At 38.0% G+C, this 25,270-nt stretch overlaps 1 protein-coding gene and 1 long non-coding RNA gene across 2 annotated transcripts in view; one reads left to right on the top strand and one right to left on the bottom strand.

Annotated features, from left to right (window-relative positions):
• The window catches only part of LOC131053391 (probable LRR receptor-like serine/threonine-protein kinase At1g56130), a 172,804-nt gene that overhangs the window by 77,320 nt on the left and 70,214 nt on the right, over positions 1-25,270 (bottom strand). The window contains exons 7-11 of the mRNA XM_059214133.1: positions 22,178-22,249; positions 21,992-22,063; positions 20,834-20,905; positions 20,617-20,688; positions 20,453-20,524 (exon numbers count right to left, since the gene is read on the bottom strand). Of these exons, the coding sequence (XP_059070116.1) occupies positions 20,453-20,524; positions 20,617-20,688; positions 20,834-20,905; positions 21,992-22,063; positions 22,178-22,249 (360 nt within the window). The remainder of the gene's footprint in view (positions 1-20,452; positions 20,525-20,616; positions 20,689-20,833; positions 20,906-21,991; positions 22,064-22,177; positions 22,250-25,270) is intronic.
• Positions 1-25,270, top strand: part of LOC131859891 (uncharacterized) — a 110,490-nt gene that overhangs the window by 75,154 nt on the left and 10,066 nt on the right. The window contains exon 2 of the long non-coding RNA XR_009359472.1: positions 23,135-23,245. This is a non-coding gene — a long non-coding RNA (uncharacterized LOC131859891). The remainder of the gene's footprint in view (positions 1-23,134; positions 23,246-25,270) is intronic.

A 25,270-nucleotide genomic window follows, 5' to 3' on the forward strand; every position in this document is an offset into this window, starting at 1 on the left:
CACAGCTTCCTGCCCGTACATGAGTTGGAATGGAGTCTGACCCGTGGTCACCTTGTAAGTCGTTCTGTAGGCCCATAGTACAGAGGGTAACTTCTCTTCCCAATCTTCCTTTTCTACTCCGCAAGGCTTGTAAATTACCGATAACAATATTTTGTTCATGGCCTCGGCCTGCCCATTGGCACGTGGGTAGTACGGGCTCGATAATGAGTGAAAAATATTAAACTCTGAGGTCAACAACCATATGACATGGTTCACGAAGTGGCCCCCTCGGTCACTGGTCAACTGAATAGGTATACCATATCGCGTAATGATTTGTTCATAGTTAAATTTAGTCGTGCTTACTGCGGAGTTATCCAGGAGAGCCCTCGCCTCCACCCACTTAGTCAAGTATTCTGTCGCAACCACAATGTAACGGCACCGTTGTGTGCAGCTAGCCTTAAGAGGCCCTACAAAGTCGAGTCCCCATCGTTCGAAGAGTTCCTGTGCATGCAACGGGTTGAGGGGCATGAAGTCCCGCTTCAGAGGTTTGCCCGCCCGTTGGCAAGTGTCGCACCCCACAACCCACTCCATGGCGTCGTGATGTACGATTGGCCACCACAGTCCTGCCAGAAGCACCTTGTGGGCTGTAGTGTCTGGGCCCATATGTCCACCTGCGGGTCCTTCATGTGCCTCCCTTAATACACTCGGGACTTCTTCCTCCATGACACAATGCCTTAATACTTGGTCTAGCTCCATTTTGTAGAGTAAACCGTTGATGAGTGAAAAAGTCCTGCTCCTTAATACGAGCTTTCTCCGTTCCCCTGGGAGGATACCCTCTGGAAATCGGGACGTCGACAAGTACTCTCCAATCTTCTTGTACCACGAAGGAAGTACGGCTATTTGGAACAAGTGCACATCCGAAAAATCATCATTTACTCCCTCTGGAGGTTCCCCCGACTTAATCTAGGACAGCTGATCGGCTATGACATGGCTTCGCCCCGGTCTTACCACAATTGTAAATGTGAACTCCTGTAGTAGCAATAGCCAACGGCTTATCCTCCCCTGGATAATAGGCTTGTTTACCAAGTACATGAGTGCCTGGTGGTCTACGTAAAATGTGAATGGTGTAGCCAGTAGGTAATGACGGAATTTCTGTATGGCATAGACCATGCCGAGGGCTTCGCGTTTTGTGGTACTGTAGTTCTTTTCAGCCTTCGAGAGCAACCTGCTCGCAAAATAAACAGGGTGGTCCAGCCCGTGTCCTCCTACCTGGGCTAATGTAGCCCTGATGGCATAATTTGAGGCATCCACGTGAACGTGGAATTCCTTATCCCAATTCGGGTATGCCAGTATGGGTGCTCCCATCAACCTCGTCTTCAACTCTTCAAAGGCCTTGCTCTGTGGCTCTATCCAGATGTATGGTTCCCCTTTCCGTGTCAAACTATCCAATGGGTGGGACACCTCAGCGAAGTTCTTGATGAACCTCCTGTAGTACCCCACATGACCAAGGAAGGATTTTATCCCAGTGACGTTCGTAGGACGTTCCATTTCTACTATTACCCGAATCTTGTCTGAGTCCGTTTTCAATCCTTCTTTACACACAATTTGTCCAAGCAATCTTCCCTGTGGTACCATGAATCTACATTTCTTCGGATTTAGGGCCAACCGTGCCCTTCGACATCTTTCTAGGCACTCCCCGAGGGTTTTTAGGTGGATGTCCTATCTGCTTTAAATAGACCAATCGTCCAAGAAGGCTTTGAAGTTCCCCACCGACATCTTGTCGAAGATGTGCAAGACGATGCGCTGAAAGGTGGCGGGTGCATTGCATAGACCGAAGGGCATTCGATTGTATGCATACACACCGTCCTCCACCACGAAGGTTGTTTTCAACTTATATTCCTCCGCGATGGATATCTAGTTGTACCCAGAGAACCCATCCATGAAGGAATAGATTTCATGTCCGGCTACTTCCTCCAAGATGCTGTCGGTGAAGGGTATGGGAAACGAGTCTTTAATAGTGACAGCGTTAAGACACCGGAAGTCTACACAGATCCGGATCTAATTGGCCTCTTTCTTGAGGGAAATCATAATGGGAGACACCCATTCACTTGTCTGCACTTTGAAGATTATGCCCGCTTCCAACATCCGCTCAATTTCGTTGTTCACTCGTGCAGCATAATTTTTGTTCATACGGTAAGGCCGCTTCCTTACCGGTTGGGCTCCCGGTACCAATGTTATGTGGTGTACACATAACTCTGGGGGCACACACTTCAGGTCCTTGTACGTCCATGCAAAGACATCCTTGTATTCAAGGAAAATTTTGAAGGTTGCGGCCTTCAGCACTGGATTCTAGTCATCTCCGACAAGGATGATCTTGGGGTCACTCGTCCCCCCAAGATTTGTCTCCTTTAAATTGGCTTCCTGATATTTAATGGGCTCCCCCTTCGGGAATTGGTGTGCCGACGTCTCATTCACCGAGGCCTCCCCTTCCTTGTACTCGCATATTCTGGGGGTCATATATCTGGTTCTTCCTCGATGCTCAATACATTGCACAAGGGTGTAAATAATTCATAATCTCCCATTTGCCAATGGAAGAGGCCATTCTATGAGTCCCCGTCGTCCCTTGAGCATGTCTCCAGTTCTAACACCCCTTCGTCACTAGGCTCCATGCGGCGTCTGTCTCCACCCTCCCCCAACTGGTCTCCCTCAGATTCTGAGTCAGAGGAGGATGTTAACTCCTCACTCACCATCTGCGTACGGAGATCGATCACATACTTCTTCCCCACGTTTTCCAAGGAAAGAGTATTCTGCTTCCAGTTATGGTTCGCTTTTGCTGCAATGAGCCACCCACGCCCGAGAATGGCATCATACCCTTTCTACTTCAAGGGAATTACTACAAAATCCAGCATGAATGGTTGCGTGCCAATCATCACCTGTTGGCCCATGAGGGTACCAAGGGTTTTAATCCCATTTTGATCTACCCCTAGTAGGTTGAACGTGGGGGGCCACAACGTAGGCTTTCCCAATTTTTTCCATGTCGCTTCTGGGAGCACATTTACTCCTAACCCTCTGTCCACAATATTGTCTGTCAAGGTAGTCCCCAGGATGCCCATTTCTACCACTGCCAGTTGGCGTCCGCTGTTGACTACCAACAACATGGGGTCGACCGTGGGGCTTACGACCTCCCTTAACACGGGGTTGACTATGGGGCTTACGACCTCCCTCATTTTCACTTGTGGGGGTACGGAGTTTAAGATAGCCGTTTTTAACTGAGGCATGGTCTCAAGGAGGTCTTGAATCCTCACAAGTACCTCCATATGCAATATTTGCCGTAAGATTCTCTCTTCTCCCCTCCTCCGTGGCGGACTTGCGGCCTCGTGGTTGTTCTGCCCTTGTACGGCCATTTCCTTGGTGATTTCGTCTCTTGCTTCCCGCACTCTCTCCGTCTCTGTGTGGGGATCTGGGTATGCAACCTTTTTGGCCTGTGCCCTTGTGATTGCCAACACTTCTGCCTTCGTGGGTTCTATGTTTAGAAGGTTTACACCAGGCTTTGGGCAATTTGCATCCTCATGGTCGCTTGGCCCACACCATCAGCAGAGGTGCTGAGGGGTGGCTTCCTTTGTGCAATCGCAAGCGAAGTGTCCCCACTGATTGCAGGCCCTACACTGGATCATTGGCTGGCCCTTGGCGTCATACTGGATACGGTTTCTGTTATTATTATTGTTGTTATTTCTTCCGCCGTCGTGTATGTTATCCCGATAACCTCCAGATGATGTCGTTGTGTTAGTTTGTTGGGCCATACCCGCTGGTGCGGATGTTGTGGCCTGCTCAATGAACAACACCTGGTTCATTTGCATACTTCAGGTCTTCATGTTGTATGGGCACTCCTTGGTGGAGTGTCCCATCACTTGGCAAATCTCGTAGAAGGCCTTCTTCGGGCAAGTACCCTTTGTATGTCCCTCCTCTTTGCACTCAGTGCACCATATGTCCCCTTCAGTCCGACGAGTGCTTCTCATTGTTTTAAATTCCCTCCTCATTCGCTCCATGTCTTTCTGGAGCGCTTGCACCTTTTTGTCAGCCTCGCCATCACTGTTGCTTCCCTCGGAAGAGTCATCATCCTCGGACGAGCTATCCTCCTTTTTTTTCTTGGATGTCTTGGTCTCGCTCTCGAGATCCATCGCTCTATTGTATGCATCTTCGTACGAGGTCGGTGGAACAATTTTCATCTTCTTCCGGAGGGAGTGTTTCAGTCCCTCCACGAACCATCTCTTTTTCAACCCATCCGCTGGTTGACTCTCCATTTTCCCCAATAGTTCCTTCAACCACCGACTATAGGCTCGGATAGTCTCGTTCTTGTTCTGCTTTGTGACATAGATTTCGGCAACTATTTTGTTGTCGTCTCTCAGGAGGCAGAACTCTATCCCAAACTCCTTCAGGTCGGGCCATGTGCCGACTTTAGCCTTATCCATATCTGAGTACCAGTCTATGGCCACTCCCCTTAAGGTTGCTGGAAATTGTGTTACCCATTCGTCTTGGTCAGTAACACCGTTTGTTGACCATATGGTTTCCCACATGCAGCAATGGCGGACGGGATCTTCCTTCCCATCGTCGTTGAACTTCGGCAGTTTCTGTTTACTCGCCATTGATGGGGGTCGTCTCCCCGGAGGTGGCTGTGGTTGTGTCTGAGCCCCTGCGCCACTCCCTCTGGCGCCGATGGTGTGTCCTGCGTGGGTGACTGGGGGTACGATGTTTTGCCTGCCGTGTGTCGCACCTATAGCCGTACGGTTGTCCTCCCCTTCGTTCTCACCTGCACCCACTCCTAGCTCCCTTTGGTGATCCTCACTTCTTGGCGTAAGGGATAAGTTTCTAAACTGATCCCAAGTCTCTTCGACTAGATTCCTCCGTAATCTTGTTTCCTCCAGAAACTCTTCGTGGCTTCTCACCCTACGGTGTTCTAGCAATGCGTAGAAATTTCCCTCGGCTTCTGCACCCTCCGTGACACCTCCTTGATTCCCTTCGGGCGACCCCTCGGTAGGTCGTCCTTCGGCAAGTTGCCTCAACCTCCATCTACGTTCTACTCGTCGTTCCAAAATCAAGGCCCTCTGTGCAGCCTCCCACTTGTCCGTTTCTGATTTCTTATTTCTATCTTTGTTTAATAGGTTGGGCATTAATTGTTGTACATTTCCATAAATAACACATAAAACCAAAACACTCCTTTATTAATTCATTTCATCAAATACAACTTGTGTCAATATTATAACATCTTATTCAATTATAGAATGTTCTTTTATCCCTTTGGGATTCAAGGTTCAATTTTCTCTTGGCATCGTGCCATCACGCTCCACTTCTCAACGACTGTTTTCTTCGTACTGTTGGAGGATTCATTGGCGTCACTCTTCCCAGGCAATCTCCTCCAGGCAAGTTCGTTGTGCCAGTGATGCCTGTGCAAGCAACCGGGGGAGGTGGTTCATCAACCGATTCACTGCGGGGCTAACTTCGAGTGCGCTCCACACGGCACTTGTTGGAACTTCCGCCTCCGTGGCCTCCCTTCGGACGTAGGTCTCGATGGCTACCTGGAGCAAGATTGAAAATTCCCTCGTCGAAGTGTCTTCTCCGTCGTAGAGCTCTGTTTGCACGTCGTCGACTTCTGGGTTTATCTCAACAACGGGTAGGCCCATTGTGTCCGTATGCTATCCGCTCCTTCCGTTCCCGAGAATGTCTAGGCAATGGCGCCAAATGTTTTCCCTCTCGGGTGGATAACTTAAAACATACAGATAAAACACGTAATGCAGAATAATAATGCCATAGATATCAGATAAAATATAAGAGATGTTATTCCATTCGTAATCGTCCGTCACAAGTTACATTCGGAAGTATATAAAGATACCAAGGGGGTGCGAGCACCAACCGTCGCATCACAACTGCCACCCCTTGGTTGCCAACTAACCAAGACAATTACAACTTAATTAACTAGTTTTATTTTCGTGTACAATATTGCCGCCAACAATCACCTACCACATTGTCAACCACAGTGCTAGTACTACTAGCCACATTGCTATTACAACCATTGAGGGCATGTTGCTTAAGGATATTACATTGCCCGACGACACTATAGAAGACTAGATTGACAAGTGGTTGGACCAACTTGGGGTCTTGGTGGAGGCCCCAACCTTCCCTTCATCTCCAGGATTCTTTGTTGAGGAACTTGATGAGCAAGAGTCAATTATAGTTGTTAAGCGTGCCCTGCCCAGTCCCACATAGGCAACTCCACCTAGGGTGGATAATTTTCAGGAGACTATGCCACAACCACCATTGACAACTCCTGCACAACCACTATCGACAGCTCTTGCGCAACCACCATTGGCAACTAACGAGTTTCCTACAACTAATTCATCAAACGAGCCAAGTGAGAGTGAGAATGAGTCTAAAGGTATCATCATAGAGATTGGCAAGATAGATGAACACAATCCAATCACTACTATGTAGAGGTATCTCCAAGATCTCCAATCTATGGTCATTGTGATGCAAGAGATGGGAGATATTTTCCAAAGACTATGTTGGTTGAAAATTTTGTACACCTCAACAGCTGTACAAAATTGTGGATTTCAGTTGTGGATTTCAGCCATAGCGTGTGAGTAAATACTCTCCTAATTCTAAGGGAAGGCTTCCTCTATCTAAACTAATTTAATACGAATGGGACAATAGTTTTCCTTCTTTCAAGAAAAACTATATTCTTTCTTCACAGAAAAGAATAGCAATTAAAAGCAAATATCAGTAATAATTTGTACCATAAAATGAAAAAGAGTAAATGAAGTTTCATGAAAACCCAAAGATTTCCGTCACTTCCTCTGGGACGGGAAAACAATATCAAGCCCAAAGTCTTAAACATCTGTGATCCTATCAACCTTTTGTAATAAAAACTTTCAGAACCAAATGCAATATACAACAGCACAAAATCTGCAAATAGAATGCACTCTAAAACTAATCTATATGAGAATTTATCACAAAGTCTTGAGATACTTCTCAACTCTAATTGTAATTCTTAAACTAATTTTACTCCCAATAGCTGCAACACAAAGTCTACAATTAGATGATGTAAAGCTCTCTTTAGCAGCCTTCTACAATCTTCAAAGTAAGCACAAAGTTATACCCCAAAATGACATGAAAACACAAAGGGACAAAGCAAAACTTCAACACAAAGTCTGAAATTCCTCACTTCTTTTGTATTACTCAAAGCTGGCAAATTTACAGCTATAAAACTCAAAGTCTTTATGAGTAGAAAATCTTGCAGAGTTTTCTTGCTTTCCAAAAAGATTAAAGATACAATAGACCCCCTCAAGTATTTATAGGATAGAGGTCAAGAGAAAAATGTGGGAGGATCCCAACTAACTTGATAAATTCTTTCAACCACCATGACTTATTCCAACCACTAACTAAGACTTATTCAAGATTACAAGTCCTATTCTAAATTGACTTGTAGTCAACTTACTTGTAATTACAAAAGTACCAGTGATCAACTTTGCAATTACAAAAGTGTTTCTACAAGTAAATTTGTCAAAAAGAAAAATTACAATTCTGAAATTACAATTTGGAAATATAAACTAAGTGTAGAAAACACTTATACGGTAGCATGTTTGACCATGTATTCTTCAAACTTTTGAATAATTCCTTGTAGCTCATCAAGATTTGGCTCATGAGTGTTCCTAGCAACAATCACTGTTTTGACAATGGTATCATTGCAACTAAGAATCGTAGGATTATGTTTCTCAAGAGCAGCCTGGATTTCTTGTAGAAAGATTTGGTACTTCACCAAGGCTTGGATTGATGCATTTGAAAATTGTTCATCCTGCCATTCCTACTGAATTTTTCTTCTCAAAGCTGAAAGAACATCTTCTTTTGGTAACAACTCCACATTCTGATTTACAATTTTACAAGAAACTTTCTCACAGTGAGAAACAATATCTTGCAACACTTCCATGCGCAATCCCAAATTATCATCAGTTTCTTCAATAAGTGATTTCAGGACAAGGGATTTATTTTCTAGGAGTTCTCCAAATTCTAGATATATGGTTCTAGTAGGAAGGATGCCATTCTCCTGTAGAACATTCATCTTTTCCTATGGCATCATGTGCCAAATTCTCAAGCTACTTTCAACCTTTTCCAGATTCTGTTTAAACATTGCAGAAGTCTGATTCAATTTATCTTTGATCATTTCCAGCTTGACCATCACCTGGAAAACCTCCTCCAAGATTCGAACACAGAGATCAGTAATTTGATCTACCCAAGAATCTAGTGCTTGCACTTTTTGAGCAGCTCTTTCAATTTCCTAGACCGATTCTTTGGTATTGAAAGAAGTCGAAGGATTGGTCCCTTCTTCAGAAGACATGGTGATCTTTTGAATAACTTAGATGAGCTACAAATTCTCTTCCTCTAGCTTGTCTTTCTTTGTTAGGAGTTCATCATATCGTTGCACCAATGAAGTCACTGAATGTTGGGCATCATGCATGACAACTGCATGTGTTTGTTTACCAAGCTCCACCCTGGTGATTTTGTAGTTAGAAGCTTGCATCTCTTCATGTGGATTATCTACCATTGGTTCAACAATCTCGTCAATTTTCATCTTGTTGTTGTCAACTGTCACTCTAGAAACTGTCTTAGCTCTTTTAGCAACCTTGGACTTAGTTTGTTTGAATTGCTGAAAATCTATAATGTCAAGAAAAATCTCCGTCTTTCTCTTAAGAGTGAAAGAGCTTAGCCATGGAGGTAAGGCCATTGAATTTGCCTCAAAAGCAACTGGAGGTGGGGAAGAAGCAGTTTTTGTTTGAACTATAGTGGTCACCCTAGCAGAGGTTATTGTCTGAACAACAACCATGTCTCATTTAGTCACTGGAGAATGAGATGCCTGCAACACGAATTTATCAAAATCAGATGTAGAAGTATCAATCTCCGATAATGACAAGTCAAGCAAAGAGACATGGGTAGGATTATTCTCAAAGATATTCAACAAATCCTCCTATGTGTGATCAAGAGATGGTTTTGCTGCTGAAATTGGAATGACACTCTCTGCATTCATACTTAAAATAACATGATCAATGTGGATGGTGGAAAAAAATAATCCACATCTGTGTCAAATGGAGACATAGGCAAATCCAAAGGGATTTGAGGAGGAACTTCATGAGGTGACTCCGAAGTTGTCGACCTAGGGGCATCATCTTCTTGCGGCTCTTCTTCCGGAGCTTCCGGATCAATGACGTGAATATGAAGTTGTGGTTTCTCTTTCCCTTTCATTCTCACTTCTTTGGAAGGAAGTACCATTGCTCTGCTGACTCTCAATTTGATCCTTGTAGTTGAAGAGGAAGCACCTTCCTTGTTATCAACTCTGATTTTAGATCTGTGTCCAATAGGTCTTGTAGAATCATCTTCTTTTCCAATCTTGATTTTGATGAGTCTAACGCCATTGCTTTTGAGCCAAGCATTGGTGTTAGCTAAGACAGGCTGAAATCTATCAAGAATGGAAGAGCATTCCTTTTGTGACCATTGAACCGATGGAAGTGGGGCTTCATCGACTCTTATTTCAACGTATTCGGAATCGAGTACATTCCCATCATCAACCATTCCTTCAGGAATGCTAGCAAGATTCAAATCAACAATCTGCTCAAGAGTGAGCCTACAATAGTCCATCCTACGGATTTCCTCTTTTGTGTGAAGATCAATCCAAATGTCCTCTATACGATGCACATGGATAAAGGATCTTTTAATCTTTTCTTTCATGCCCCTGTAATCAAAATCTACTCTCGCTTTAAACCTTTCGAGTTTGATCTCCTGCATCTTAGTCTCCATTGCTCTGGCCTTCGTGGATGTCATGAGAGAATATCAACCAATCTGAAATGAGTTGTTAGAAGATATCCCCATCCCAGCCTTATGTCAAACTGATTGTTGTGCATGAACTACCATGAGTTGTCTTCCCAATTCCATAAGAATGATTTTGTCGATTGGATATCTTGGAAGCATGTATGACTACCCACTGTAGCATCCAACTCTCAAATAAGTAAATGTTGGAAATTGAAGGAAAAGGTAGCCATATTCATTTACTTTCTCCCATGTAGCATCTGACACTCTTTTGTTCTTCAATGTTCTGTCAAATAGACACATGTAGTGGCCACAGAAAGCATCCTGGACTCTTCTGTAATGTAATCTGCTAGGTTTCAAAGGCAGCTGATCATAGTAATCCCGCACAGGCACAAGCGAGCGATCACCCTTTGTAGAAAGACCAGGAAAGTGTCTGAGTGATGCTGCTATATACACCAAGTATGAGTTCATGTAGAACGTCAAAGTGGTGGGAACTCTAGCAAGCTGCTCACACAAAGTGTCGCTAATGATTTCACCCCAAAAGATGTGTTGGGATTGTCTAATGAGTACAATGAACCAGTACATCCATGGTTCAAAGACATTTGAATGCTCTATACCCATGATTCTGCCCAAAAGGGTAATTGTATCACGAATCTCCTCTTTGAAATCATAGCGAAACAACTTAGCCCACTAGGTAAGACAAGTTCTAGGTTCTTGAATCCACTTGTTGATATGACACTTACATTCCTTCTCCCTCTTCATGTAGTATTATGATGCACTTTCCTTTGAAATTTATACATAAACATGAGCTATGGGTATTTTGAAAATCTTTTCAATAGTTTCAACGTCAAGACGGATAAATACCTCACTCTCATCATCCCTAATAGTTCTGGTTTCTTGATCAAAGTGAGCAGCACAACCAAGAACGAATTCTGGCTCTAGGGCAGCCACTGTTAAGGAAGAGGCAAGATGAAGATGACTATCCAGCAAGCGCCGCATGCTATGATCCACGGGATTTTTAACCCTCTTGAGAAAGTCTGACATACCCACGTGCCCAATCTCTGTATCTTTAATCTCATCTAATGAAGAAGAGACTTGAGAAGGAGAGATCTCATTCTGATACTTGTCGTGTTTATACTTCATATTCTTTTGGGAAGATGATGCTGGCAAATCAATCATTGAACATGAACTTGTAACATTGCGATGCAAATCCAGAATTATTAATGCAACATCACGATCCATTGAAAGAGCCATATGATCTTCTTGAAAGGGGAAAAATTCAACTCTAGCCCTAAAGCTTTTGAAGATGGAAGGATGGATAAACAAGAGGTTTTAAAGACTGAGCTTTTGACCAATTTCGAATCTTGGGAGACACATTGCAACTATGCAAATGGGAAAAGACATACTTGCAGTCGGGTTTTTAAATCCCGATTGCAAGTAAACTTGTAATGGGAAAAATAGATGAATGTGTGATAAGTGGTAAAAATGGGATTTTGGAATGAGGGAAATGAAGCTTATGACCAAAGACAATAAGTGCAGATGGTCATGAATGGAATCTTGAAGAACTTTTTCATCTTGACCACATGAAAAATGGGAAGAACCTTCACTTGTAATCAGATTTTTAAAACCCGAAGTTGAATGGATCGGCTTCATAACAACTTTGAACTCTGGAATTTTGGCAAAAGAGGATTATGTCTTTTCAACCAAAGGGGAAAAACTGACATTTCCAACTTACTTGCAATCTGATTTTAAAAGCCTGAATGCAAGTAGATGGAAATAATACAAAGGGGAAAAACAATGCAATCTCCAAATTGCATTCAAGATGTGGGTAAAATGGGAAGAACTCTCATAAACCCGAATTGAAACAAGAACAAGATATATACAAAGCAAAAGCAAAAAACAAAACTGAAAATCACATACCTTGCTTGAAGAGTTCCCTTGATCAAAGCAAATAGACTTAGAAAGAAACCAAAATGCTCTTTAAATAGGTAAGAAAGCCACCATGTTCTAATTGCAACCAGCAAACCCAATCGGTTTTATCTTTAAACCCTTCCACCAAAAACGGCTTAGAAGGAGAGGTACGCTTGAATTCAAACACTCATCAATGGAGGTCAAAATGCAAGATGTGTTTGCAATGTGGCAACAAGGGCGAACTTCATGCTCCAAGACGTGACAATAACCAGCAAAAGATGTATTCCAAAAACGTCTTTAAAAATGCCTTCAAAAATGCAAAACGTGTTTGCCCAATCTGATTTTGGTGAAAAACGTGGCAACAAACATTGATTCCCAACGATTTTGCATGAATGTAGGATAGATTTAGGGAAGAAATGCCACAAAAAATGGATTTAGGAGAGTAAAGTGCAGGTCGGGTTCTTGGGTTGCAAATGCAAGTGAAAAATGCTCTTCAAAGTTGAAATCGGGTTTTCAAATCCCCTTTACAAGTTTTAAAAACTTCACTTTTTACTTCAAAGGCAAATTCGGGTTTTTAAAGAAGAAGAGCACAAAAAAAAGAGCAAATCGACTTGTAATGGGGAAATAAAACTCCCATTACAACTAAAAGAAATCAAAACTTAAAAACCTGCAATAGGGAAATCAAATTCCCATTACAAGCAAGACACGAGACACAAAATCACTTTAAAAATTAAAAAGCCTTGTAATAGGGAAATAAAACCCCTATTACAACTTAAAAGCACAAAGTAGGAACTTTTATGAGAACTTTCTCATTAATGTCATAACCCCTCTTTGGACATTGGATTAGATAAATACGATAATTAAAACATTTATTAATTAACATTTAATAATATTAGAAAATCGTCTCATTTATAAGACTTCACGATTTTCCTCTAATATATAATTATTAATGTTTATTATTATTTGTTATGATTATTAGTTATTATTATTGTTATATATGATTATTATTTATTATTATTTATATAATAACTATCAAACAATTATAATGCAATAAGGCAGCGGTCATCAAAGATATGTTAAGGAGGAAATAATCATTAATGATATTAATTAAGATTAATAAATTAGTAATTTGAATTAAGCAACACTAAATTAATATTATCGGTACGAAAGACACTTATAGTGATTCGAGCATCACTAAGGAGTGGTTAAGATTAGCATTGAAAATCGTTGACTAGTCATAAAGACTATCAATTTAAGGAAAGAGTGATTGTCTATACAGAATTCAGGGAATATTAATGAGATCAACAACGACAACCTCTTCTAATGGCCGCCACACACTTACAATACCGATTACCATTAGATGTTTACAATTCCACATCCTTTAACTATATTATCTAATCAATAATTAGAAAGTACGTAATAATATCAATATTTTGGTTAGCGATCTGTTTAAGAAGACCATGATTAGCAAGAAGGCTAATTGATAACATAATGAAAGGAGGTGATTAACGTAAAGGATCTAATGCAGCGATTAGTGGTGCAATTTGCATTAAGGAAAGAAGATGCCATTAAGACATGTCTTTTGGCATCATGACTTATCATTCCAATAATATGATATAAGAAGACATTTACAATCATTCACGGAGGGGGGAGCGCCTGTGAGGATAGAATTGAAATAGTGAAGTATGGAGGCACAAAATCTGAAGATGCATATAGACAATATCATTTGAATATACATAAAGTAGAGTCCGACACATAATGAGAATATGTAATTCGAATTAGTGGAATTCGTATCACACACACGTTGGTGAAGATATTAGGAACAACAACGTATATATATATATATATATATATATATATATATATATATTTGGAACAGTGCATTCCTATATTCAATCAATATATTATATTGAGCTTATATTGTTCGATATTTGGCCAATGCAAGTTCGTAACTTCTGCAAGTTTGGATAAAATGTATCAGCTTATTCGGATCAATCTTCTTACATTAGCAATTGTCTTGCACATTGTCAGCACAATACATTCGTTTTACTTAGGATGTCCCATACATCGCAGAACGAACACTTTGATATTCAAGAGTGAAATCATATACATTGATCAGTTTACGTAAAGTAATTGGGCTTTAAGATTTATATAGTTGATATGAAGAGGGGATTGGATCAAAACAAGATTGTTATTTAGTTACAGGCAGTAGCATCTTTGTTCTCAGTGGTATGCACGAGAATGGCTTAATACGTATGCTTAACATATGAAGTCTAATAATCTTTTGAATGCAGAATTTAATAGTAATGTTAATATAGCCTGCTTAATTTCTTATATAGTGGCAAACCAGATCTGACACATGTCAGATCTGTCTGCCCTTACACCCCACTAAATATAATTATTGGTTTTTAGGCATTGATCAAGGGAAGGAAACAAGAAGCATCTAGTAACATTATATATATATATGATGTTGTATGCAGAATTTAATTGTAATATTAACATAGATTGCAGTTGGTATAATAGTAATACTTAAATCCATAACAGTGGCAGACCAGATCTGCTTTACGTCAGATCTGTCTGCCCTTTACTACCCATTAAATATATTATTATTAACTAATATCAATAAGGTATATTACAAGTCATTAAGCAAACATATCAATAATTGATTATATTATTTAAATAATTAATTTATTTATGTGTATATAATCAAGTCAGTATATATATATATATATATATATATATATATATATATATATATATATATATATATATATATATATATATATATATGTTGTAATATCAATAGGGTTGTAAACACATGCATTTATATATATACATAGTGTCATAATCAGACAAATGATAATATTAGATTGTGATCAGTAAGAGTTCATCAAAAACAATAAAAGGAAGGAGAATATGTTTATCTTTGTTACTACTGCTAGTGTTTAAGAAGTTGGGAAAGGAGATGTGTCCATGTAGGGGACATTACAATTGGTTTGACACTTGTATTAAGAGTTATGATATATGAACAATTTATTTGTTAATAGATAATTGATTGAGTAGTGGAATATCACTGTTTGGATTCTTGTTAAGGTGGAGATGTCACCTAATATATTTAGTTTGAGTCAAAGTATATTGAAATAGATTATTTATGGTTAAAACATGTCTAAACCTAGTAAGGGACATTACAATTAAACTTGTAATTTTAAATTCACTTGTAATTTGTCCAAAAAGTTCCTACAAACAACATAAAAGACCAAAAGGGAAATGGAAATAAAAAGCAAGTTACAAGTTACAAGTTAGAAATAAAGTGCACTTGTAAGTGCTAAAAAAAAAAAACCTACAACACTAAAACATAAAGAAAATTCTAAACTTGCAAAGGAAAGAAAATTTTCCACTTGCAATCCAGAAAATAAAACCCGATTTTGAAGGAAAGCCATAGAAAAGGAACTTGAAACGTGATAAAATTTGAAACGCGGATTGAGGATGGACCAAAGATCAATCCAGTTTAACTAGAAGCAAATTTTTTGTCTCGAGAAGCATGCTTTAGAGTAATTTTTTTCATTTTTGAAAAAAAAATTTAAAGGAGTTGTCCAATTTTGTGAATGCAAAAATATGAACAACAAACTAGACATTGGACACTCTCTATTGGTAGCTAATGAAGCACAGTGCATCCTAGCATTCATACAAATGGAGCATGAGGGAGAATTTGTGATATGTTTCACTACCTAGAGATGGCTAAGAGTTGAGACCCCAAAGATGATGGCAGCTTGGCACCTTGTGAGGCCGACAATCAGAGGGAGACATGTCAAGTATTTACAACCTTATTTTCTATGGAGACTTGTTTCAGAGACCTTCCTTCGACTAAAGCACCAAATTGTTTTGATCAAGGAGATTGCACAACATAGGGATGAGGCCCTCTAAATGGTACAGACTATTGGTGCAAAGATGGCTGATGGTATTTACTATTAACCTTAGTGCTATCAATTGTATCATTTTTTGTGTTTTTGGGCAATCAAAGTTTCATGATTATGTCACATGAAAAGAACAATAATTATTCACTTTATTGTTTGCAAGTGATGCTTCTATGGCAAGTATTTCTAGAGAAGTAGGTAAGTTTACCCTATAGACTCCATTTGATGGTCCAAATCTTTTGCAAGGTGAACCTTGATTAGATTGAGAATTTTGTAGGAATTGCTTCTTTATAATAGTTAAATCATTCACCACTTTTTTTAATAATGGATCTGCTGAATTTTGAATTACAGGGATAAATGGAATTATTCTTAATTTCTTGAGTGATAATCGTGTCATTCTCAAGCTTAATTGCTCAAGCATTGGGTTCCTCTACCTCATCTACTCTAACTATTTTAATAAAGAAGGCTATCTATGAAGGTAAGACATTGATAAGACAAACTCGAGGAATTATGGAGAAGGTTTCAATCTTACATTAATTCTTCTCACAAGGTGATTGAAATAGGAAATGAATTCATACATGGGCTCATTGAATTCTTTCTTAAAATTTGATAATTATGCAAATAATATGTCACCATCCTTTGCTAGTTTGAAACCAGTCAAAAAAAATTTGCTCATATCATGCCAACTAATAATACAATTTGTTAGAAGATGATCAAACCATTCAATTGTGCCTCCAATTAAATTTTTGACAAAAAGGCGAACAACATCTTCACAAGAAACTCCTAGAATAGTATAGGCTATGAGAAAGGCTAAAATGTGTTCATCTATATGTTGATTTCCATTGCCATGGAGTTTGGGAAACCCTTTTTGGATCCATGTCGAAAATCATTTCATCTTTGGATTGCTAGAGGTCTAATTTTGTTTCCCCATGGCAAAGGACGAGCTGGAACTTCTTCATTGTTTTTATGATCTCCAATTCCAATGTTGAGTGGGTTCTTTGTCCAACAAAAAGTCTCCTCAGCAAGTTCATGGATGGATGAAAGATATCCTTTGTTTGATGATGCTTGTTCAAAATTTGGAAAGGCATTTTTAGCAGGATTTTCTTTCCTTCTTCCCCTTGTGTAAATTGTTAGAGCCAAGCTTCATTAGTTCCATAGGGGAGGAGGTAACATGAGTCTTCCTACTACAAGGTTAACATCTTCTTCTAAGGTGGCAAAAATAACTCTCTAATGTGCAAGACTCTTATTTTGATCAAATGCAAAATGCCTTACATTGTCCAAAATATCTTGATCCCATTCAAGCCAATTTAAGTTAGGCTACAAAACTAGATCCTGAAGGGTTTTGAGAATTATGAAAGTGAGATTTGGAAATTTCAGCAGCATGAAACCCATGGTGGACACAAAAAACTATTGGTGTTTTAATTTATCACTTTTATGACAGCACAAATAGAATAGTGAATGAGGAAATCCTTTCTTCAAATTCATTAGGGAATCTCCCTAATTTAATCTACTCTTAAATTCAAAACAAAAAGAAGCCTGCTAATATAAACACTATACAATTTGTTCTTTTGGGGTTTTGCATAAGGATGAAATGACTAAGCAAACATGACCTCTTTGTTCTTGATCTCAGAGGTTAGAGCATAAGACTTGAAGAATTCTTATCTCATCAATGAGGTTTCTCAATTTATTACAGCTAAAATGTAAATAATAACAATCATCTAAAAATTAAAACAGAGATTTTCAAACTTGTATCAACCATTAATTTGATCTTGAAGAAAAATTAACACATGGAAATAACAACACCAAGAAGAATGGATGAAGAAAATTAATTATCACAAAATTTTCAAAGTTTCTTCATGGATTTGAACATCTATGTCACACAATGTGAAAACAATCTTCTTATTAATTATAATCTTCCTTGAACAATTGCTATACTCCAGATTAGCCTTGAATGGAAATCTTGGCAACATAAACAAGTTTCAACATCGGATTCTTTACACAAAGACACTTAACAATTTAATTTGTGTTGACTTGAATGACAATTTCTCCAACATTAGTCTAGTGTTAACTCTCATTAAATTGTATGTGTATATGACACATATTTATAACCTTTCAGTTATAGATTCTTGAAGCTTCAAAAATAACAAAAAAGTTTGCTTTGAAAGCAATTCTATCTTCATCCTTTAAAAATAATATAAAATATTACTTTATTTCCATTTCTACTTTTCATCTTGAGCATCCATTTGAATCAAGTGTTTTGATCTTCTAATTTTGTCTTAATTCATTCTCATTTCCTTTGAAAAACAAAAAAATTGGGCATGACTTTGAATGGAGGACTCAGATTCATCATATTTTTCTCCTTTATTTTGCTTTATTTGATGTCCTTTCACTTGGGACCGTATATTAATTTGGACACCACTTTTGCTTTGTTTCTTTATTTTGGTAAGAAAAAATGCTATTTTAATGCCTAATGAAGTTTAGGCATCCATTTACTTTTTGGTTTATTAATGCTAAGTGGAGATTTTATGACACCAACACCAAAAACTGAAAATTTTATAATTTGGCACTAGGTGGAGATTTTGAGCATTGGATGCCAAAAAGTGGAACCATCTCATGGCCGACACCAAAGTGGACGAATTATGACATTAATCTGCCAAAATGAAACTTTGGCGCTCATTTTTATGCTAGCTATCTTTTGATGAATGCCTACACATGAATGAACCATTTGTCAATGATACCTTAGGTTTTGTAATGCCTTCATACAGATCCATGATTTCAAAACACCCTCGTTTATTGTCACAACTTGGAAACAATGATTTTTCCAATATGAAATCATTGTAACAGAGTGGAAAGGAATACTTTGCAAGTACAACCACTATAGTATTGATCAGGCAAGCATGAAATCACTAGAGATTGTTATAAGTTTATAAGTGATATGGAATGAGCAGCCAAACCTTGCTGCACCTTTTTGTTTTCTTGTTTGGTGTTGAAACTTGAAGAATAAACCTGCAAACATCAAATTTGTTCTCGAAGGATGAGGTAGACTGAGATTTTGAAAAGGAATGATCTTGAGTGACCTCGCGTTTGGCTACAATAATGATTGATCATTAAGTTTTGTAAGGGTAGCATTTTAGGTACCAACATGCTCATACTTAAGGCCAAAAAGAAGGGGCAAATATAGTTTAGTTTATTTCACTTCACAAAAAGCCCCAGATATTTATTCTGCATAGTGTGAGTACTTGTAGATTTTGTCTGTAGTCTCACGTCTAGGGTTAGTTTTATGTTATAAAGGAGCTTTCCTTTCTAATTTGAAGAGAGTTCTACTTAACATAATATTCCATTTTATCCAGTACTGAAAAGTGCAAATTAAAATGCTAACACATGCAAAATAGAAGACCTGATTTTTGGGTTGAACTTTGTGGCAGAGACTCAGATTGGGGGCCATGGCCTCCCTTTAGAGGAATGTTGTTAGTTCCAATCATATTTTGACTGGTTTTATGGTTCTCTTGCTGGTTGGGCTGAGTGATGAGTCATGGTGTGAAGGTGGGAGGGGCATGAACCTGGAGATGGTAAGTAGGAATCGTGAAAAATTCTCCAAGATTACTCACTAAGACACATGGTCCAAACAAATTAATCAAGCTCAGAGAAAAGTCTGGTGTCCTTTCAGATATGACCATCAAGGGAGAGTGTTACTTATGATATTTATTAAGTATGGTTATATTTTCACATTATAATTTGAACTTTAATTTGTAATCAGTAATCACCTATATCTTAAATAAATTAAGATATGCAGTTGTCTAGGTTTGTCTTAAGCAGTTAAAGACAAACCAATAATGTCCACATATGTGAATCTTGAGATGCATTTACTTCATGTCACTTTTTAATGTCAACAACAAAGACAAATTAAAATGAGATAGCGAGATTAGCAATGCATTTAAGTTTCTAGTGAGGTTTGGTGAAGATATTTGTAGGTTTTACAGTTCTTGATTGATGCTAACTTGGATGCACTCATCTGAAACATTAATTATTCAAAAAGGAAAATTAATGCCAAGTCAGCCCTGTCAGCATGACTAGTTACTGAAATCTAGAGAAAAAAAAATCATTAGAGTTTTATTGTCAAAAATAGTTGTCATATATTTAATATTTTAGCTTTTTAGCTATCTAAATATTTTCCTTTCAAATTGATGTGTTTGGTGGTGATGTAGAAGCTAATTATGTTATCACAGCAAAGTGTAGGCCTTATCAAGACTCTAATACTTTGATTGGCACAAGGAAGGCATACTGCATCTTGTCCATAACCAGCTGTTGGAAATGGAAACTTTTTGTCATATTATTGTTTCTTCTTTTGCCTTATCATTCTCTTGCAAATCGGTTTCATTAGGCTTTCAAAATGTGAGTTGTTTTCTTCTTATTTGGAGTCCATTGTGGATCTGCACTGAACCATATGTCTTTGCAATGCTGCAATATTGATTAATATTGTTATTGTAAATGACAGATTTCTTTGTATTTCTACCAACTTAACCCTATAGGTAGAAACACTAAAAGATTTTGGTTTCTTATAGCATAAGCCAGTCTGTCTCAGCGATTTACATATTAGATAGCTCAGTATGTGTTATTTTTTCTCCCTACATCAGGTTTACTGCAAGAATATCAATCTAATTGTTCTTATGAATGTAAAAAATCAACAATTTCTGTGTATGCACTTTCTGATTTATCAATAAACAAAAATGGCCATGATAAATAAAGGATAAAAATGAATTACTAATATAATAGTGTGGCATAATGCAACATTAGCTTACAAGTGCTGCAATTTACTCAATTCTGCAACATATGAAGGGATTTCCCCAGAAATCTTGTTGTTTCTCAGGACTCTGTAGAACACAAAATATATTAGAAAATACTATATAGTAAACAAATTAAAAAATCCAGGACTCTCCATTTACGTGCAGATTATTTTACTTACAGTTGAGTTAATTTCTTCAAGCTTTGTAAGAATGTCAATGACGTGACACTTGAAGTTAAGTCACTTATTCTCCTGCAAGAATAAAATACACAAAATGGTCCAAAAAATGAAGGTATGAGTCCAATTTATAATTTTATTTACTTCTTTGCATTTGAATATCAAGTAAACAAGGACAAGATGAGAACAAACATCAAAACTTAGATGAATCAACACATACAGAGTTGTCAAAGAGGTTAAGTTGGAGAAGCTTGAAGGGATTGGACCCTTGAGAGGAGTTCCCTGAATTCTCCTGCATAATTAATTGGTCAACATGTATACCAAATCTATAGAATAGAAAAATATTGGACATCAAAATAGTAGGCAAAAGGAGAGAAAATTTCATCACCAAAAATGTACCCTGGTCAAAAAACCACAAATGAAGGTGAGAACAGTTTCTTTTATGTCCTCTTGTAGGAAGACTTCATTTTCAATCTGCGATCCTCAGTATAATGTAAGAATGCAATTTTCCCATTCTGTTATATTGCTACCTCAGTGACAAGAAATCAATCTACAATGTAGTTTTCCAGTAAACTGAAGGGTTTAAATTATATCGGCAATAGAAATTTCAGTTAGGTTGTCACAGATACAGACAAAATGTAAGATGTACTAACACACACCCATTTTTAATTGCCAATACTTCCGTAAATTTTCTTTTTTCTAATCAATGTAAGAAGCAGACATTAAATTCCCTTGGGCTAGAATAAAGAACCACCACCAAGAAATCTGTCTTCAAACAGTTATAGAGTATGCTTGCATAAGGTAATTTTCTACTATATAAGCTATATTAAGAATAATATGTGTTCAGGTTGTGGCATATGCACAAGTAAATAAAAAAACATGGTGTTTTAAAGTTTGTGGCAGCCTTGGCCAATTTTATGTTACAGGAATGCTTAGTTGGATCATGCAGCAGAGAACAAGGTTCATAGTTAGTGCACAGAAATTAAGTTGAGGAGAACTCTACAATCTATAAACCAATGCTGGTGAAGTTGTCACATCAAGGAACTAGTGTCCACAATCACACACAAACAAATGCATCTCTACACCTTTCTCTTTCTTTTTATAAATGTGTCATTTTATATTTATGTACCATACTATAACAATTTTCTCTTGCAACATAAGGGCTATAACTTCTCTACTCTTGCAACATAGTTTACAAGGTCAATTTGAGGCAATAAAAAGCAGAATACTGTAAACAGACATGTGCACATGCATGCATATATTAAATGAAGGTATCTACCAATGAGTGTTCACTGTAGTGACACATTAGACTGATTTCCAAATGATCTACATCAACTTAAAACCATAAATTCTAAATTGTGCAGAAAAAGTATCTTACAAATCAGTTAGATCAGTCCAGTTTCCAATGAACTCAGGTATTGCACCTGAAAATAGATTATCAAATGCCCATCTGCAAGACAACAAAAATAAGCATGTCTACACTCCCAACTGTTGGAACATATTATGAAGTCTGTAAGTCTAACATAAAGAACACAGGCTGTGAAGATTTATAGTGGAATCTCACGCTTTCTTCAATTTCTGTAGATTTCTGAAGGTACTTGGAATCTCTCCAGTTACTCCAGCACTATTAATATACCTGTCCAGTCAACAAGAATACTGATTATTCTTATAATCAAACAACATGATCAAGCAACTTGTACCAGAATATGACAGACAAAATGTAGGAGTTAATGATACGAGATGTTTTTACTTAGAAGGTATGAGTGGGGAAATGTTATCATCGATCAAGATTCAACCTTGAGCACACAATTAAAGAGGAAGGGACCTAGCAGTTATATTTATTTTTTTTAGACTGCAAGAATTGGGTATAGCACCCTCCTATAAACTGCAGTGCGCCAGGTAAACTTTTTAACATGACCGGTGACGTTGGCGTGACACATCCTCCGGTACCACGTGGGCTGGGGGGAGACTAGACCTCATGACCTCGTACTTCACCACTAGAAGCTCTCACCAATTGAGCTAGGCCCCCAGCCCGACCTGGCAGTTATATTGTAATGACTACATTTTAAAAAATAATTTCATGAGAAAATAATCCATATCAACATTAGCTTGGTTACGTCTACAGTCAAGTTCTGATATACCTTTCTTACAAGAAATGACTTCCTATGATGGTATAAGCCTGCACTATGCATACATAGGAAAACTGAGGGATTTATTGCATAACTGTGCACTGAATTGCAATAATCAAAATTAATTTCCTTCATAGGTGCACTTTATACTTAAATAATAAAAGTAAAATGTGTATTAGTAAAAACATTTGATATCTAACCTTGTTTCCCGTCTTCCACTTGGACATAAATTTTGATAGTTATGTGCATTTTAAAATTATCTATCGGCCAAATGAAATATTGCCTTCCTTTGTATCAGCATTCCCCACATCCATGGTTTTAGTTAGCTGAATATAAGTGTTAGCCAAAGCTTATTGAGAACAACAAATTTTAATAACTGATTTTATGGGCAGGGAAAAAGTTATCGAATAAAGAGCTTGAGTGGATATTAGAGAAGGAACATCATTGCATTGGAATAGTTTTTATTCTACCCATCACTTTCTAAGAAACAAAATCAAAACAGTGTAAGTTATTTATTATTCATGACGTAAAGTGGAGCTATATTATTTTTCAACTGCCAAATGAAAGATGTGATTTTGAACTACAAACTGAATAGAAGCATCCTTCATGTGAATTGTAGGTTTCTTAACTAGAATAACAAGAATACCAAAGCAGTGTAGCATAACAAACAAGCAATGTAGACACAAGGAATAACATAAATAATTGGAATGAAATTTGTATTCATATGAGTGATGTACAATAGATGAGAGTCAGAAATCTGTGGAGATAAATATGAAAGCAATGTGGAATAGATGATAATTAAAAATTCATTTGGAATGTGTGTGAAGCTCCCTATGTCTCTTCAATACTTGATCATAAACACATGTTAGCTGTATGGGTGTGATGGATGGACTAAGCATTGCCAAAAGTGCAAGTGAGACTTAAATGGAATCACAAGTGGTCCATACCATAATATGAAAATTCAGTGAGTAATTAGTTGACTCATCATGAATTGCAAGTTTTTCAGCTTGCTACGCCAGTTAGGGGTGAGGCAGGTCAAGTACTCAGTGAGTTTTTGTTGAGACATGACTGAGTTTTCCATTGAGATTCATGAGTTCTTGACATAGATTGGACTGGTGACTGGATAAAATAGAACCCATGCTATTTTTACCATTTCACTTTATTTTTTGACATTTTAGGACTATATTTCACCCAAAAAAAATATCTTCGACATCCACATGACAAAGACACACTGAGAGAAGGGATTGGACAAATGAAGATTTCACTAGAAATAGTGAGTACATCATGCTGGAGAAAAGTTGAAAATATGGTCATAAAATTATAAAAGATGGCATTCACCATGAGGACTTGGTGCCCCTAGACTCCCATCTATCATTTTATCATTTCCCAAATTCAAACCCCTTGGTCCCCATGGATTCATCTCGTGTATTTTCCTTCATGTCTCTTGTAGTTTCAATTTGTATATGTATAATTCAAGGACGTTGGATTCCTGTGTAGTGTAAATTTATGTATTCATTAGACCTCGTAATGAGAGGATATGTATTTGGATGAATTATGTAATTGGATGTAGTTTGATTTGCATATCTTGGTGTTGGAGTTGAGCACATATGCTTTGTATATTGATTATGATGCTTATGTTTTTAAGGCAATGTTGGTAGGAATGTGTTTTTGGACTTAAAATGAACTTAGTTGTGTTTGATTCATTTTGGAGAATTTTGTAGTTCTCTCCCAAGGTTTCCATACCTCCTTGGGGCATTCTATGTCATTTCGAGTCAATTTGGGTCTGTTTGATGGCCCTTTCGGAGCGTCTTGTTTAGTGTTGTGAATGTGGAAAGTGTTGTAGTTACATTTCCTTTCCTATCCTTGCTTAGGGAAGGAGTTAGGATGTTGGTGAGGTCATTAGGCACCTTCCCATCCTCTCCTTCCGCATGTTGGTGGCATCTAGTTTCCAAGGGAATTGTTTCGTCATGGGAGTTGTTTTGTCATACTCTGTCCCTGAGCCTTTTTGGCATTTTTGTGTTCTTAGAGTGTAACCAACACCTTTAGTCTACTCCAATGTGTCAGTGATGTTTGGAATAAAGATGCAAGACTCACCAACAACTCAATGATTTTAAAAAAATAGTAAGTTTTTTGGACTGCAAGTAATTGCGAGTTTAACTCGCATAAAAACTCGTATCGTTAGTTTGCAAAAAAAAATCGGCCGCAGTTGCATCTAAGGCCCGAGATGTCAAAAAGTCAGTTTTAATTCATTTTTTGTGCTTCTATTTGCTCCTTGAATGCTTGTGAAAGTGTTTGGGAAGTGTTTGCAAGGTGATTGCAGCTAATTGGAGCTAAAAATTGGAGATTTGAAGAGGATTGGTGTGAATTTGAAGAGAAAATTGGATTTCTAGGTAGGGGTTTTCCTTTTCTTTTTTTAACTGTTATCAATAAAGCCTGCACCCTCTGCTAAAGCCGTGAACTTCAGCTGCCTATTGAAACATGGGAACACTTCGAGGCTGTGGGTAACCTTAAGACTGAAGTGGACCTCC

The sequence above is a fragment of the Cryptomeria japonica genome, chromosome 11 (assembly GCF_030272615.1).
Source record: "Cryptomeria japonica chromosome 11, Sugi_1.0, whole genome shotgun sequence".
NCBI lineage: Eukaryota > Viridiplantae > Streptophyta > Pinopsida > Cupressales > Cupressaceae > Cryptomeria > Cryptomeria japonica.